This window comes from Ascaphus truei, chromosome 3 (assembly GCF_040206685.1).
Source record: "Ascaphus truei isolate aAscTru1 chromosome 3, aAscTru1.hap1, whole genome shotgun sequence".
In the NCBI taxonomy this organism is placed as follows: Eukaryota; Metazoa; Chordata; class Amphibia; order Anura; family Ascaphidae; genus Ascaphus; species Ascaphus truei.
The window spans coordinates 388,079,640-388,096,169 of NC_134485.1; the positions used below are offsets into that span (position 1 = coordinate 388,079,640).

The 16,530-nt window shown below is 40.7% G+C and overlaps 1 protein-coding gene across 4 annotated transcripts in view; it reads left to right on the forward strand.

Moving 5' to 3' along the window:
* LOC142490305 (matrix metalloproteinase-18-like) overlaps positions 1-16,530 on the forward strand; it is a 118,695-nt gene that overhangs the window by 33,216 nt on the left and 68,949 nt on the right. For all 4 annotated transcript variants that reach the window (XR_012800027.1, XM_075592415.1, XM_075592417.1 and 1 more), the window contains one exon: positions 7,532-7,657. Coding sequence is in view for 3 of the 4 variants with exons in the window: in XM_075592415.1 (XP_075448530.1) it covers positions 7,532-7,657 (126 nt within the window). In the remaining variant the exon portion in view is untranslated. The remainder of the gene's footprint in view (positions 1-7,531; positions 7,658-16,530) is intronic.

Consider the following 16,530-nt stretch of genomic DNA (forward strand, 5'->3'; position numbering starts at 1 on the left):
TGGCCCTGCAGTATGCTGATGAGGACGCCCTTCATAATGGCAGGGGTAAGTAGAACGTTTTTTTTACTTTATTTCTGCTGCCTGGCTAATGTTTGATTTAATAATGGGCAAATGAGCTATTATCCATATCTGGATAATAGTTATTTTGCCCATTACTGTACTGTATGTGTTGGGGGGAGGTGTATTTATTGCAATGTCTGCCAATTTTTTTTTTTTGGGATACAGTATTGGTACCGCAGGCCAGCGGGGACCAGCGGGGACCACCCGACGACCCTTGTACACCAACGGGGACAACCTGAGGACCCTAGACACCCATAGGGACCACCGAGGGCCCCCAGACACCCGTCGTGACCACCCGAGGACCCCCAGACACCCACAGGGACCACCTGGAGGCCCACAGACACCTGTGGCGACCACCGTTGGCCACTGGTATCAATCCTGTGTATAGAAAAATAAATTGTGGTTTAATGTAGGGGCACATGGGGTGGGTTGTGTATTGGTGTTCTGTACATATTGTAATGTTTATTGGGGGCAGAGGGGGTGAGAGAAGGGTCAAGTACCCACTTCACTCACACCCTCTGCCCTCAATAAAACTGGTATTATGCCTTAACCCTATCATTGCCTTAGCAGCTATCCGCAAAGGTAATGAAGCTGCTTTAATTAAATTTTTATCAATAGTGTGCAGTTGCAGGGGATCTCCTGAGCTGAAACGCATTAATTTCAGCCTCGGGGACCCAAGTTACAGGCCCAGATATAAGGTGCCGGTATCTCCTTCATTATTTAAATCCCCCGATCACGTGACACGGCAATACTGGCACCTGATGCCCCATACCGGGGCCTGTATCTCGGGAAGCAGGGGGTCGCTAAGGCTGAAATCAAAGTGCTTCAGCTCAGGAGACCCTCTGCTCCAGCACACTATTAATAAAAATTACATTAAAGGAGCTTCATTACCGTAGCAGATAGCCGCTACGGTAACGAATGTGTTACATTTTTAATTAGGGTTTTATTACTAGTGTATTGTAGCCGGGTGTCTCCAGAGCAGACCCACATTGATTTGAGTACAAAAAGGATGGGGGAGCACAATGGTTGGAAACAGGCAGTGTTATAGAACTGGTAATTGCTCTTTAAGGTGAAGCAGTTATATCCTGAGCGGGTGTGGTGGCTCAGGTGTCTAATATCTAATTGGAAGGATAGGCACACATGGGTGTATGTGTGTTGGTGTGAAGGTGAAATAAAATAAAGGTATATAAAACTTACACGGCCTTGTGTAAGCCCAGTCACATCAGGGTTTCTTTGGGAGTCCCGTGTGCTTCTGATGAGGCTTTTCTTCTTGCAATGCGGGTTCTTCTTCTTGATGTATCGGCCAGTTACTTCGTTGGTTCACAGTGCCGCTCCAGGGGGATTTCCTCTCGTATAAATAGAAAGGAGGATAGGATATCGGGCATAGGGTCCTTAACCCAGAACCTGTCGGAGTATTTAGACTTCTACCTACAGAAATATGCTATCAGAGGGAGATCATACCTCAAAGACACCACTCAGGTCATAAATCTCCTTAAAGATGTAATTTAGCAGGAAGACTTCACGTTAGCCACCTGCGACGTGAAGTCTTTGTACACATGCATCCAACACTCAGACGGTCTTAAAGCAGTAGAAAATGCCATCAGTCAGGACACTAACATCCCAGAAGAACAGCGTAGCTTCATTATCGATAGCATTAATTTCATCCTAACGCATAATGTTTTTTGGTTCAATGGCCTGTTCTACCTCCAGATGTGCGGAACCGCGATGGGCACCAGGTTTGCGCCCAGTTACGCGAATATCTTTCTAGCGGACTGGGAAGAATCCAATATTTGGTCTAACAACCCCTTCAGCGCAAACCTGGTCTCATGGCATCGCTATATAGATGACGTACTGTTTATATGGAAGGGGGACGAACTAGGACTGAGAGATTTCATTACACGCATTAACCAAAACAATATTAACCTAGAGTTCACATCAGAGCATAGTAAGGTAAATATCAACTTCCTGGACCTCAACATATACATAGAAAATTCAGAAATAAAGACGAAAACATTCTTCAAACCAACGGATGCCAATAATTTTTTAATGCCGAGCAGCTGCCACCACCCAAAGTGGTTAGACAACATACCGTTTGGTCAGTTTCGGAGAGTCCGGAGAAACTGCACTGATGATAGCACCTTCAGGGATCAAGCCGACATTTTGAAAGGCAGATTTCTTGAAAGAGGCTACCCTCAAGAACTCATAGAATCAGCAGTAGCCAAAACTAATACACCTTAAAGAGCAATTACCAGTTCTATAACACTGCCTGTTTCCAACCATTGTGCTCCCCCATCCTTTTTGTATTCATTACCTATAAGGGTCCTGGATAGATCCTGCTGGGGTTCCGAGTCACAAGAGGATACCACTCGAAAATCATTTACAAGCAGTATCACACCACTCTTTTTATACTTCGACACATCAGATAAGCCACACAGAGATAGCGCCCGGGTATCTCCTCAAACAACCACATTGATTTGAGGTCTGGGGACACCCTACTTCCCGAGATACAGGCCCCGTTATGGGGTGCCCTCCTATGCATTTTAATGTCATATGTCACGTGACATAATGTGGCCTATACATCGGGAAGTAAGAGATCCCTGGACCTGAAATCAACGCTGTCCTGCTCCGGAGACCCCTTTGCTATTACACTAGTAATAAAAAAATTGAAAAAAATTTGGGCGAGATTTGCGCAGGGAGAGGCGGCTCTCTCTGCAGCAGAAAGAACTCACTGGGTGAGCATTTTTCAGAGGAGCAATCTTCACGTCGTCGGCTACTCTCCATTTTTGCAAATGTTGCTATCACTGGTATTCAGGGCTTTCTACAAACCGTGATAGCAACGCTGTCAAAAATGGAGATTTAAAAACCACCGGAGCTTAGTGCATAGGTCCCCAAGTATTTTTAGTTTTTAAAAAAAAATTAAATGATGGACTGGAAAAAACTGTGGAACTTATTTCCAACAAACACTTATCTTTCTGCTTGAGACAGAGAGAAATGAATTTCTCCTTGGAAGACTATCTACTTATCTACTTTGTTTATCTAGAGAGGTGGCCTGTTACTGTACACAGTATGTTTTAATTACTTATTGTACACAGTATATCTATGAAATATGTTACCAGAGAAATATACAATGAGATTAGAAAATCCTTTATAAAATATGTCCTCATTCCTCAGATATTAACAGGATATAAACTCTAGGGGACAAGTAAACACGATTTATGTTTTATCACCTATTCTGGGAGACCTTTTAACATCTACTTTTTGTTTTTGTTGTTGGAGAGTACCATTGTAGTTGGGGAGAAACATTGTTTTGGGGGGTACCATTTTTGTTGGCAGATACCATTGTTGTTGGGTAAGGAGGTGTCATTGTTGAGCTGACCTGATACATTGTTTTACTACTTTAATGTATTTGGATACAGTAAACACAAAGGGGCCTATGTTAGTAAACACACAGATACCCAACAAGCTCCCAGAAACCCCCCAAAATTACCACAATATATATACAGTATATGTCAAAAGGAGTGCTGCTGGGCGTGGCTAATTGTATAAAACAAGAAACAAAGAAGTCCAGAGCAACATCCAATGAGACAAAAATTCACAGTGAAATACCTATATATCTCTTGAAAAAGGGTAATTTAGTTAACCCTTTGGCCAAAGCGTAAAAGCCTGCAAGACACTTTCAAGGCAAGACCAGTTCGCAGGTCCTAACACTAACTGATTAAAATCCTTATTTACCTTGATCATTAGAGGCAGGGTGGCAGGATGGTCCTGGCATTGAACCTGCCACAACCAGCTACATGAAAAGAAAACCTGCTTACTTTGTTTCTTGTATGCAACAAAAAACAAAAATGTCCAAAGCTACTTCCAATGTGACAAAATAACACAGTGCAATACCTACATATCTCTTGTAAAAAGGGTCATTTAGTTTAACCCTTTGGCCAAAGCGTCTTAAGCCTGCTGCCACTTACAAGGCATGACCGAAGAAGGTCCTAACACTCACCTGGGTTAAAATTCTTATTTACCTGTATAATTACAGGAAGAATTATCACATTGGATCTGTCATAACCTGGCAAATTGAAACTGACCTGCCAACTTGGAAAGTGGGGTGGGGCAAGCTTAAACCTTGGGGGGAGGGGCCACTACCCTCCCATATGCAACTGAGACCAGCTGCACACAATTAACAAAATACACAGATTCCCAACGAGTTCTGAGAAACCCCAACCATTACCACATAATATATATATATGCATATAAGTGTCAAAAGGAGTGCTAGTGGGCGTGGCTAAAATGTATACTTCAAAAAAACACAAATGCCCAAAGCTACTTCCAATGTGACAAAAATACACAGTTCAATACCTATATATCTCTTGTAAAAAGGGTCATTTAGTTTAATTTATTGTCACAGTGGTACCTCATATAGGCATGATTTACCACTATGACAGTCAATGGTCAGCCTCAAAAATAAACAACCACCACCAATATGAAATTTAATCAAATTTAATCAAATTTAATCAAAACAATCACCAAATAAACAACAATAAACCAGTAAACACAACAAAATTACCAGCAATCAATAAAGCAAATACCAAATTAAACCAGAATTAACCATTTAAACACCAAAGAAATCACATTATTCAAAATCAAACCACAAAAGAAATACCAGAAATAAATACAAGCAAACAACCAAAATACATTTAAAAGAAATAAAAGCACTAATTATCAATTAAGCTATTGTTTGAAGGTGGTATTCGGCACTTGCTGGGTGGGTAGTGGGAGGGTTTAACCTTAGCGGTTATTGCCTTAGCAATATTATTAGGTTATTAGGGGTTATTGCCTTAGCGGTAGCAGCTAAGTTAATGAAGTTTCCGGGTATCAGCTCCGGAGACTCCTGGCATCAATCCAATACAGGAAATATGAATTTTTCTTTTTCTGAGTCCCCTTTCACTGCCTTAGCGGCAGGTTCTCACCACCTTATTGAAAACTTTTCCTGGCGGGAGGAGTTTTAGAGGAAATCGCCATTCTAGAGCCTTGATTAGCCCCGATAACCTAGAGATAAGTGGCTTTTCTCGGCTCGTCTGGCGATTTTATTTTTGGAAATAAAATATTCAGAAAAAGCCTTTTATTGGCAACTTATCGAGACTCACTGAATAGCAGTAGTCCTTTTTGGCAAAAAGGCCTTGATAAGTGGCTTATTGAGGCTTATATCATAGACCCCAAACTCTCTTTTCTCTTTATCATATTGTTATCATATTCTTCATCAAGTTCAAACTGGATACATTGCTACTCATTACCACAATGTAATAATGTGTCAATAATGTATTGTATTTCTAATTTTGTTTAGTTCAAAGCTACAGTTCAAGCAATATCCTACATGTGTATTTTTTTTTTTTAAATAAATCAGTTCTGTACTATGAGAATGTACCTGTAGCACTTCCCCCCCAAATTTTTTTTGTTCCTATAGCAACCATATACAAAGTCACACCCCCTTCCCCTTCTGAAGCAGCATCACCTTCTTGAGCTCTGCCCTCTCTAGCAGTGAAGCAATTGAATCTAGTGCCTGCCTGGTCACATGGATATTCCTCAACAGTCAAGATGTATTTAGTGAACCCCCAGCCGAATTTCAGCAATCGATAACAGGAGAACGAATCGATCAGTAGCTTAGCTAATCACTTGTCAGTAGCTGGTATTGATGCAAATAATGTCATAAAAAGTAAACATAGCGCAAAAGAACTCCCCTCGGATAATAAAGTGATGATCAAAACAGGAATCTGGTAAGATGCAGCAGGTACTGTCAGTGTAATATATAAGGGAGAGAAAAAGAAAAATATAATGCAACACAATTTATTACAAAAAAAAAGAAGAGCAAGGAGATCATGAAACTCACATGCTCCCAAAGTAAAACTGGCGATTTGACCACTCTGGGTCCTGTGGTGCTGGCGAACGTCATGCTGAATAAAAGACCGACCGGCGTTCACCACAGTGTATTACTTCCGTGTTCGAGTGGCAGATGATGTCACGGAGCCTCTCCACCAATCAGGTTCCAGGGTTGATCTCCTTAAGCACTGTCTCAGCACGAATCCGGGCAGGCACATCGTAGGCACAACGCAGGATCTCTGATCACACAGAAAGCTATTCAGCAACAGCTAAGGGCGATGCAAATAATGATTTTTTAATTTTTTTATTGACAGCTTGAACTGCAGCTTAAAGAGTATTATAGTACATCCGTAATCCAGAGCAGTGTAGTGGAAATGGTTCACTTTTTGTAATATAAGATATACTGTGAGTAGTTCATTTATTTGTGTTTGAACTTATATTGTCATAATTCACATGCACTCAACCTCATTGATTTAATTTATTCTCAGTCATTTTTACAGTAATTCCAGACATTGAAATTCCAGAAAGTTGTGGTTTCGCCAGTATTGTTGCTTTAAGCCGTCTCCGATGTTTGGTGTTACCAAATACATGTGGTTGCACATTAGAAAAGAGGTGTCTAAGAGGGGATATGATAACTATATACAACTATATTCGGGGACAGTACAAGGAGCTTTCAAAAGATCTATTCATCCCTAGAGCAGTACAGAGGACTCGAGTCATCCCTTAAGGTTGGAGAAAAGGAGATTTCACCAGCAACAAAGGAAAGGGTTCTTTACTGTAAGGGCAATTAAAACGTGGAATGTATTACCCATGGAGGCTGTTATGGCAGATACAATAGATTTGTTAAAAAAAAAAAAGATTGGACATCTTTTTAGAAAGGGTTTGGTATACAAGGATATACCAAATAAATAAACATGGGAAGGATGTTGATCCAGGGAGTAATCCGATTGCCAATTCTTGGAGTCAGGAAGGAATGTATTTTTCCCCTTATGAGATATCATTGGATGATGTGACACTTGGGTTTTTTGTTTGCTTTCCTCTGGATCAATAAGTAAGTATAGCTATAGGATAAGGTATATGTTGCCTAAATTTAGCATAGGTTGAACTTGATGGACGCATGTCTTTTTTCAACCTCATCTACTACAGGTGTGCCGACGAGTATTCTAAAACTTGCCTTGGAAAAATCTGGGGCAATCACCAACAAGACCCAGGTACATGCTGGGTACATGCTGCAACATTTCAGTGACATTTCTGCAGACAGACTAATGGCCCACCGGATTAACACAGAGGGGGTCCTAAATGGGACAGCCAGGGGCCATTATTGTGTTAATCCGATGGGCCATTAGTCTTTCTGCAGAAATGTCACTGAAATGTTGCAGCATGTACATGGGTCTTGTTGGTGATAGCCCCAGATTATCCAAGGCAAGTTTTAGAATACTTGTCGGTGCACTTGTATGTAACTATGTAACAAATCTACATGCATAATTAGGTATTACATTTCTCTCTCAAGATTAGCATCTTGTTTTATTTCTAAGATTTGGGTGGTGATTATTATTATTATTATTATTGTTTTTAAGATATGTGTATTGTATTTTTTAAGATCACGGAGATAATAATCCTTTTGATGGACCTCATGGAATATTGGCTCATGCCTTTCATCCTGGCAATGGTATTGGAGGAGATGCCCATTTTGATGAAGATGAAACCTGGACAAATAGCCAAAGGAGTAAGTTACAATTCTGGTTCTTCTACCACTTGTAGCTACAGTATATTCAAATGTCTCATGAATAACTTATAAAAGCAATTTCAAATACAGATCCCTTTAGCATCCCTCTTTACACTATATGTTGCTGTGCATCTTCTTGCTCATATTACAACAAGATTAAATCTATTATAATATAGTACTCAGTTATAAATTAACTTTCTGTCTAGATTTTTAACATAATCACATACTAAAGATGTTCATATTGTATTATAGATACTTTTTTATGTGAATATTTTAGTTTTTCTTCTATACCCATTTTCTTCACAATTTTCCTATTTTACTGCTTATAACACATGGCGTTTCTTTTAATTCTGTTAATCCAATTTAAGTATTGTATTGTATGGGGGTTATGCACTAAGCAGTGATGAGTGGGGTTTCTGTGTGCTATGCACAAAGCAGTGATAAGTGCTTTTAAGTGATATAACTGCCTTTATAGCGTGATACTGCCTGCTGTGAGATTTACAAAGCAGTGATAACAGTGCAGTATCGTGCTATAATAGCTACTTAAAAGCACTTATCACTGCTTTGTGAATCTCACAGAAGGCAGTATCACGCTATAATGGCATTTATCTCACTTAAAAGCACTTATCACTGCTTAGTGCATAACCCCCTATGTCTTTATTTATATTGCAACAGAAAAGATGATCCAGGGCTCCACCGTTAAGGTTATGGTGGGTTAAAAAAGTGACAAAAACCCCATTACCTTAATAATTGTGGTGATTACCTAGTCTATAGTCTCGAACCAGCTTAGCCATTACAATCAACCTCACACTGATGATGCCCATCAAGGTTGAAACATGTCTGTGAGTGGGTTTAATGGCTTTGCATCTCATCCCAGCCTCTGTCTAAAAGCTGTGTTTAAAACAGCATGCATTGGCTTGAGGTTTTGCTTGTGTAATACGAGCTGGAGACAAAAGGTGGCACTGAGTGCTCATTTGCATGTCATTTCCCAGAATCCCTTGCTGCAGTGGAAGCGCTGTATGCTGGGCGATAATGGGGAAAGACAGGGTTGCAGATCTGTCTAAGACATGCAAATGAGCATACAGTAATATTTACAGTTGCTTTATGCTTTACTGTGAAGGGTTTTTGTCACTTTTTTTACCCACCATAACCTTAATGATTGTGGTGATATATATAGATATAGATATAGATATATACTTACTCATTTATTCTGCACTATATATATATATATCCGTATTAGGTGATACCTTTTTTATTGGACTAACAGTTTATGTCATAGGACAAGCTATTATAACAGGTATGGATACACTCACGGAACAAATATCAGGCTTAGTGGAGAATATCCTCAAAACTTTAGTCAGAAGCACCAACAGCTTCATACAAGATACCACAGATTTTCTCAATAATCTTAACAACATCAACCAACTACCATACAACACACTGCTAGTTACCATGGATGTAGAATCCCTTTACAGCAACATCCCCCACAAGGATGGTATTGAGGTATGCCTGCATTTCCTTACAATACTGCACCGACACACTTTATTCGAGCAAATGCCCGGTTTGTACCTGGCAGATACCTGGAATCCGCCGCTGCTCACCTCTTGCATGCTGCGTTGCGTTTGCCTTCCCAGCCACGGTTCATGCCTGGCTGACGGGGGCCTGATCTGTTAAATGATAATGAGAAGGGTTTACTAGGCTGCAATGTTTCGCTTGTCCACCAGATGGCATAAACTCATGACTTAAGTAATGTGTGGGCTTTGCAAGTTGTTTCGTTTAAAAAAAGATACTTTATCCCAGTACAGTATGCTATTGTAACTTGTCCTTGAGACTGAAGGAAGACGTTGCAAAAAATGTATCAATTTAGGCTTTACATACAGTACTGTATTAAATAAAGACAAAGACCATTTTCGCTTACACTATTCTACAGAGACATGAGTGTTCAAATGCAGCCCGTGTTCCAAAAACCTGACAGAAGTTATGCTTATTTGATATGGGCCGCTATTAAATGCAACAGAGGATAAGATGGCAACAGTTGTTCAAATTTATCAGTATTTTATCGAAAACTATGACTTTTACAGATTTTCGCCACCAACTCCTCATTTGTGGAAGCGGGCAATAAGGAAAAGGTTATGTAGTGACCCCTGTTTTCACCATATTGAGCCCCAATTTGATGGAGGGTATTGGTGTGTGTCACAGGGTTTTTCCCGTATCTATGATAATGGAGGCGGCAAAAGGCGAAGGGTCGTGTTAAAACCAAATAAGAAGCGACAGTCCCTGCCAAGCAATGCGCCAGAACCAGAACCAGCACCAGCATCAGCTTATCATCATGGTCCCGCCGTCGGTGACAACCCTGAGATGGATTTCGCAGCCAGTTTTGATGAAGCTTGCATGTACCTAAGCGATTTCCCGCTGACTACAGGTGGGCTAGTCCCTCTGCAAACTATCGACGTGGGTGATGATGAAAGCTGGACTGGCAGTGGCAGTGGCCCGCCGGCGCAAGCTGAATGGGAAATTCAGTAATATAGTATGGTGAGTACTGTATTGTTGCCGTATTATTTTGGTGGGGCAGGCTGGGTACTTCTTTAGGGGGCTGACCATTACTGTACATTAAAACTTTTCATTTTGTTTTTCCTCAGAAAAGAAAACGGCTAATGGGGGGATTTCGATGGATACAGTAATATTGTGCTGTACAGTATGCTGATGTTTTCCAGCCGAACAGTATACTGTGTAATAAACCCGAATAAATAAAACTATGCATTTATTCTACAGTACATGTTCAGTAAATTACTGCACATACTGGGGGCGAGATGTGTTTGCAGCAGAGAGAGGTATTTTAATAATATTGTACAGTGAGCAGGGGGTTCCCTGAGCCAGAAATTAATGCTCAGGGACACCCCCTGCTCCTGATCAATATTATTAAAAATACGGAAAATGCTGCGTCATTACCATAGCGGATAGCCGCTAAGGCAATGAAGGGGTTAACCCACCGTGCCCGCTTTATTGTGTGTAGTGGGGATGGGTGAGGGGGGTATTTGGCCCTTGGTGTGAGTTTAGGACTTGCGGGAGGGGGGGGGGTTGCGGGTGCACTTAACCCCTTCACGACCGTAGCAGTTAATACCGCTACGGTCATGAAGGGGTTAAGCCCTCCCGCTACACCCCCCTCCCCGCAAGCCCTCCCCAACCATCGTTGGGGCTAATACCCCATTCACCCACCCTCCCGCTACCCACAATAAAAAAATACACACACAGCACAGCAGCCGCCAAAAAATAAATAAATAAATACTGTATAAATAAATAAATAAATAAATGACAATAAATACATTTGAAATACATTTTTATTGATAGTGTAGATGTGCAGGGGGTCTCTGGAGCTGAATCGCGTTGGTTTTAGGTCTGGGGACCCCGTGCCCCCCGAGATACAGGCCCCTTTAGGGGGTGCCGGTATCCCTCTGCGTTTAAAGGTCCCGATCACGTGACCGCGGCCTGTAAACCAAGCAGAGCAGAGGGATACCGGCACCCCCTAAAGGGGCCTGTATCTCGGGGGGCACGGGGTCCCCAGACCTGAAACCTGTGCGCTTCTGCTCTGGAGACCCTCTGCACATGTACAGTATCAATAAAACACATACAATATACAGTATAAATAAACACTCGTTCTTTACCTTAGCGTCTATGCGCTATGGTAAAGAAGCATCATTTGTGTATTTTAATAATATTGTACAGTGAGCAGGGGGTTCCCTGAGCCAGAAATTAATGCTCAGGGACCCCCCCTGCTCCTGATCAATATTATTAAAAATACGGAAAATGCTGCGTCATTACCATAGCGGATAGCCGCTAAGGCAATGAAGGGGTTAACCCACCGTGCCCGCTTTATTGTGTGTAGTGGGGATGGATGAGGGGGGTATTTGGCCCTTGGTGTGAGTTTAGGACTTGCGGGAGGGGGTGGGGGGTTGCGGGTGCACTTAACCCCTTCACGACCGTAGCAGTTAATACCGCTACCGTCATGAAGGGGTTAAGCCCTCCCGCTACACCCCCCCCCCCGCAAGCCCTCCCCAACCATCGTTGGGGCTAATACCCCATTCACCCACCCTCCCGCTACCCACAATAAAAAAATACACACACAGCACAGCAGCCGCCAATAAATAAATAAATAAATACTGTATAAATAAATAAATAAATGACAATAAATACATTTGAAATACATTTATATTGATAGTGTAGATGTGCAGGGGGTCTCTGGAGCTGAATCGCCTTGGTTTTAGGTCTGGGGACCCCGTGCCCCCCGAGATACAGGCCCCTTTAGGGGGTGCCGGTATCCCTCTGCGTTTAAAGGTCCCGATCACGTGACCGCGGCCTGTAAACCAAGCAGAGCAGAGGGATACCGGCACCCCCTAAAGGGGCCTGTATCTCGGGGGGCACGGGGTCCCCAGACCTGAAACCTGTGCGCTTCTGCTCTGGAGACCCTCTGCACATGTACAGTATCAATAAAACACATACAATATACAGTATAAATAAACACTCGTTCTTTACCTTAGCGTCTATGCGCTATGGTAAAGAAGCATCATTTGTGTATTTTAATAATATTGTACAGTGAGCAGGGGGTTCCCTGAGCCAGAAATGAATGCTCAGGGACCCCCCCTGCTCCTGATCAATATTATTAAAAATACGGAAAATGCTGCGTCATTACCATAGCGGATAGCCGCTAAGGCAATGAAGGGGTTAAGGCATAATAAACAATTAATACATTCAATACATATTTTTCACGTCTGTGTTAAAACTCCCTGCCTTCTCTCTAATCTATGTAAAACCCCCTCCCCCTATTCTCGCTTTTAAAACGCCCTGCCTTCTCTCTAATCTATGTAAAAAAAAACCTCCCCCTATCCCCCTATTGTGTGTGTGCGTTAAGCTTCCCTGCAATCTATGTAAAAAAACCTCCCCCTATTGTGTGTGTGTGTTAAGCTTCCCTGCAATCTATGTAAAAAAAACCTCCCCCTATTGTGTGTGTGTGTTAAATCTGCCTGGCCTGTGTTTCTGAGTGCTGCGTGCTCTGCGTTAAAGGCCCCGATCACGTGATCGCGGCCTGTAAACCAAGCAGAGCAGAGGGATACCGGCACCCCCTAAAGGGGCCTGTATCTCGGCGGGCACGGGGTCCCCAGACCTGAAACCTGTGCGCTTCAGCTCCGGAGACCCCCTGCACATCTACACTATCAATAAAAATGTATTTCAAATGTATTTATTGTCATTTATTTATTTATTTATTTACATTTATTTATTAATTGTGCTGCTGCTGCAAGTCCTAAACTCACACCAAGGGCCAAACACCCCCCTCACCCCCAATAAAAAAAATTCACGCACAGCAGCCCCACAATTAATAAATAAATCTAAATAAATAAATAAATACATGAAGAGAAATAAATATATACTGTACAGTATATACTGTATATATACTGGATATATATATATACATTATACAGTATATATAATAACAATCCCTATACAGTACATATACAGTATATACTGTGTACAGTATATATATACTGTATATATATATATATATACTGTATATATATATATATATATATATATATATATATATATATATATATATATATATATATATATATATATATATATATATATATATATACTGTATATATATACTGTATATATATATATATATATATATATATATATATATATATATATATATATATATATATATATATATATATATATATATATACACTGTATAGTATACAGTATATACACACAGATGATGAACCAATATACAAATACAGTACATGTAGAATGGTTATCAAAATCATACTGTCCTACAAAGAACGCATCTCCATACAGTACAGACAATAATAATAATAATCCATTTAATAATCCTAACTGATTTTACAATATAAAACATAACATTCCAATCCACACAGTACATTGCATTTACATTGTATACTGTAAATGATGCATAGCATTAAATCTATGCACCATATACAGTACTGTACATTCTGCAAATGAATGTTAACAATATAATTGCAAGCTACTCTACCAGTAAATACAAACACTTCCAAACAAGTCAACTACAGTATTTTAACCAATCAAGTAAACCAAAATCAATATATACTGTAAGTACCAACCAGAAAACACAATTTAAAACCAAAGCTAACCCTTACAATACAGTACCAAGGATTACATCTATCTAATTGTAAAAAACCTTATACATTATACACAGCATTGTTTAAAGCCCCCTCCCCCCTAATGTTTCTGTTAAGCAGATTACACTGAAGGGAGAGAGATATAAAGGCCTAAAGCCCCTTCCCCCCTAATGTTTGTGTTAAACAGATTACAATGAAGGGAGAGAGATATAAAGGCCTAAAGCCCCTTCCCCCCTAATGTTTGTGTTAAACAGATTACAATGAAGGGAGAGAGATATAAAGGCCTAAAGCCCCTTCCCCCCTAATGTTTCTGTTAAACAGATTACAAAACAGATTACAATGAAGGGAGAGAGATATAAAGGCCTAAAGCCCCTTCCCCCCTAATGTTTCTGTTAAACAGATTACAATGAAGGGAGAGAGATATAAAGGCCTAAAGCCTTACCTGCATTGGTAAACCCTCCCTGCATTGGTAAACCCTCCCTGCATTGATGTCGTGCAGTGTATGTAAATGTGGGGAGGGGGGGGGCCCAATGTGCATAATGTACTGTGAGGTCTAACCACCCTCACCCCCTACCCACATACTGTACCGTTACCCCCCCCCCCCCATCCTGGCCATGGCCGCTCACGCACAGCAGCTCCACAATTAATAAATAAATCTAAATAAATACATGAAGAGAAATAAATATATACTGTACTGTAAGTGCCCGCTTTATTGTGTGTAGCGGTGGTGGGTGACGGGGTTTATAAATGTGAGTTTATAAATAAAATAAAGAATATTATTTCTAGGGGCCCTAGAACAGAAGTTCCCACGCCAATTTTGCGCTCATTGCTCTTTTTTTACAATGTTGCTGGTCTTGCGGCTTTGCAGTCTGCAAGCAAAAAGCGCCAAGTGTATGAAGTCTGGGTGAGCGCTTTCCACATTTGATGCCTACGGCACCTTCCCATTTCTACACACTTCAATACCTGCACAGTTGGTAGCGCTTTCCATCCCAGCTACCATTCTGGATATTCACCTCTCACAGGCCATTCTTGCCCGAGTCTGTCCTATCAGACAGGGGCATTAACCTGTATCCACACCACCTGGACAATTTCTCTCTGTCAGAGACTTGTGCTATTTATTTTATATATTTTTGTGTAATTATTCATGCAATTTTATGCTCATTTCATATGTGGTTTTCAACATAAAGTGGCTGCTGGGCCTGATCCTAACTCATACAGTATAGCGCTTCCCTGTTTGTTTGTTTATTGCAAGCAAAAAGCAGTTTGTAGTACTGAGTGTGAGATAAATTACTGTATTTATCAGTGTTGATCAAAGAGAGTTGATCAGAAGGATTCCCCTTACTGTATATACAGCACTCTATTGTCATTCATACAGTACTGTATACTGTAGTAAAGGGTAGACAACACATGGTCTTGCAGTATACTGTATTACTAAAAATCTGTCAGGTTGACCAGAATCACTGCGGATATCGGAAAATAATACAATTTTATTAATTCTACGTAGAATTAATAAAATTGTATTATTTTCCGATATCCGCAGTGATTCTGGTCAACCTGACAGATTTTTAGTAATACAGTATACTGCAAGACCATGTGTTGTCTACCCTTTACTACAGTATACTGTATGAATGACAATAGAGTGCTGTATACTTTATAAGGGGAATCCTTCTGATCAACTCTCTTTGATCAACACTGATAAATATCATATTTATACCCCTTTAGCACCTGTCGTTCCATCCTATGCACCCATTTACTGTACAATGGTGATTGCGGTCGTATTCACGTACTTTATGTGAGATAAATTAAGCAGTTCTTTTATTGCTGAAGTCGCCACAAAAAACTTTTATTTACAAATACAGTACAATACAATGGTGAAACATTTCAAGTTAACAGCAATTCAAAACATCAACACACAATAATACATACTGTACAGTACTGTATGATTATTTATTTATAATACAGTATACAGCTCTGTACTGTATACAGTATGCAGTATACAGTATACTGTACTATATTTGGGCCTTGTCTTTGGGGGTTTATTCATGCAATTATTAGGGTGACCTGCCGTTGGAAATACTGACACAGTACAATCCTACAGCTACACCACCCACCCCCTCCAGTACAATCCTACAGCTACACCACCCACCCCCTCCTTTAGAGTTTTTAATCCCTCCCTGGCCAAGCATCAATCGTCTGACTAATCCAATCCAAGCCATTGTTTTGTTAATCTGGCCCTGGGCTGGCTACGGTAACAAGATTCAGCAGGAGGCCAGCCAGAGTACTGTATCATCCCACCATCCACCTTCCTTAGAGGGAGGCCTGTCTGCTTTGGAAAAATCCCCTCTCGAATTTGAAATGTAAATCTGATGTGCATCCGTTTGCTTACAGTAACTGTTCTGTTCAGAACAGCCACTGCTTCTAAATTACTGAAAATATACAGGATAAATATACAGTAATGTGAAATAATCGTATAATATACAGTAATGTGAAATAATAGTACAGTAGTTCATTGAGAGAGGAGAGGTTTTGTGTACATCATTACTGCTGTTTATATACTGTACATTTGACTGCACAAGCAGATTTGACGAACACAAGGCCCCCCCTCCCCCTTGGGCACCCTTTTTCCTGGAACGACAAGAAAACAAAAACTTTGTTCAGTTACTGTACTGTACTGTATGTGCGTACTGTATTATGGTAGAACTACTGTACAGTAGG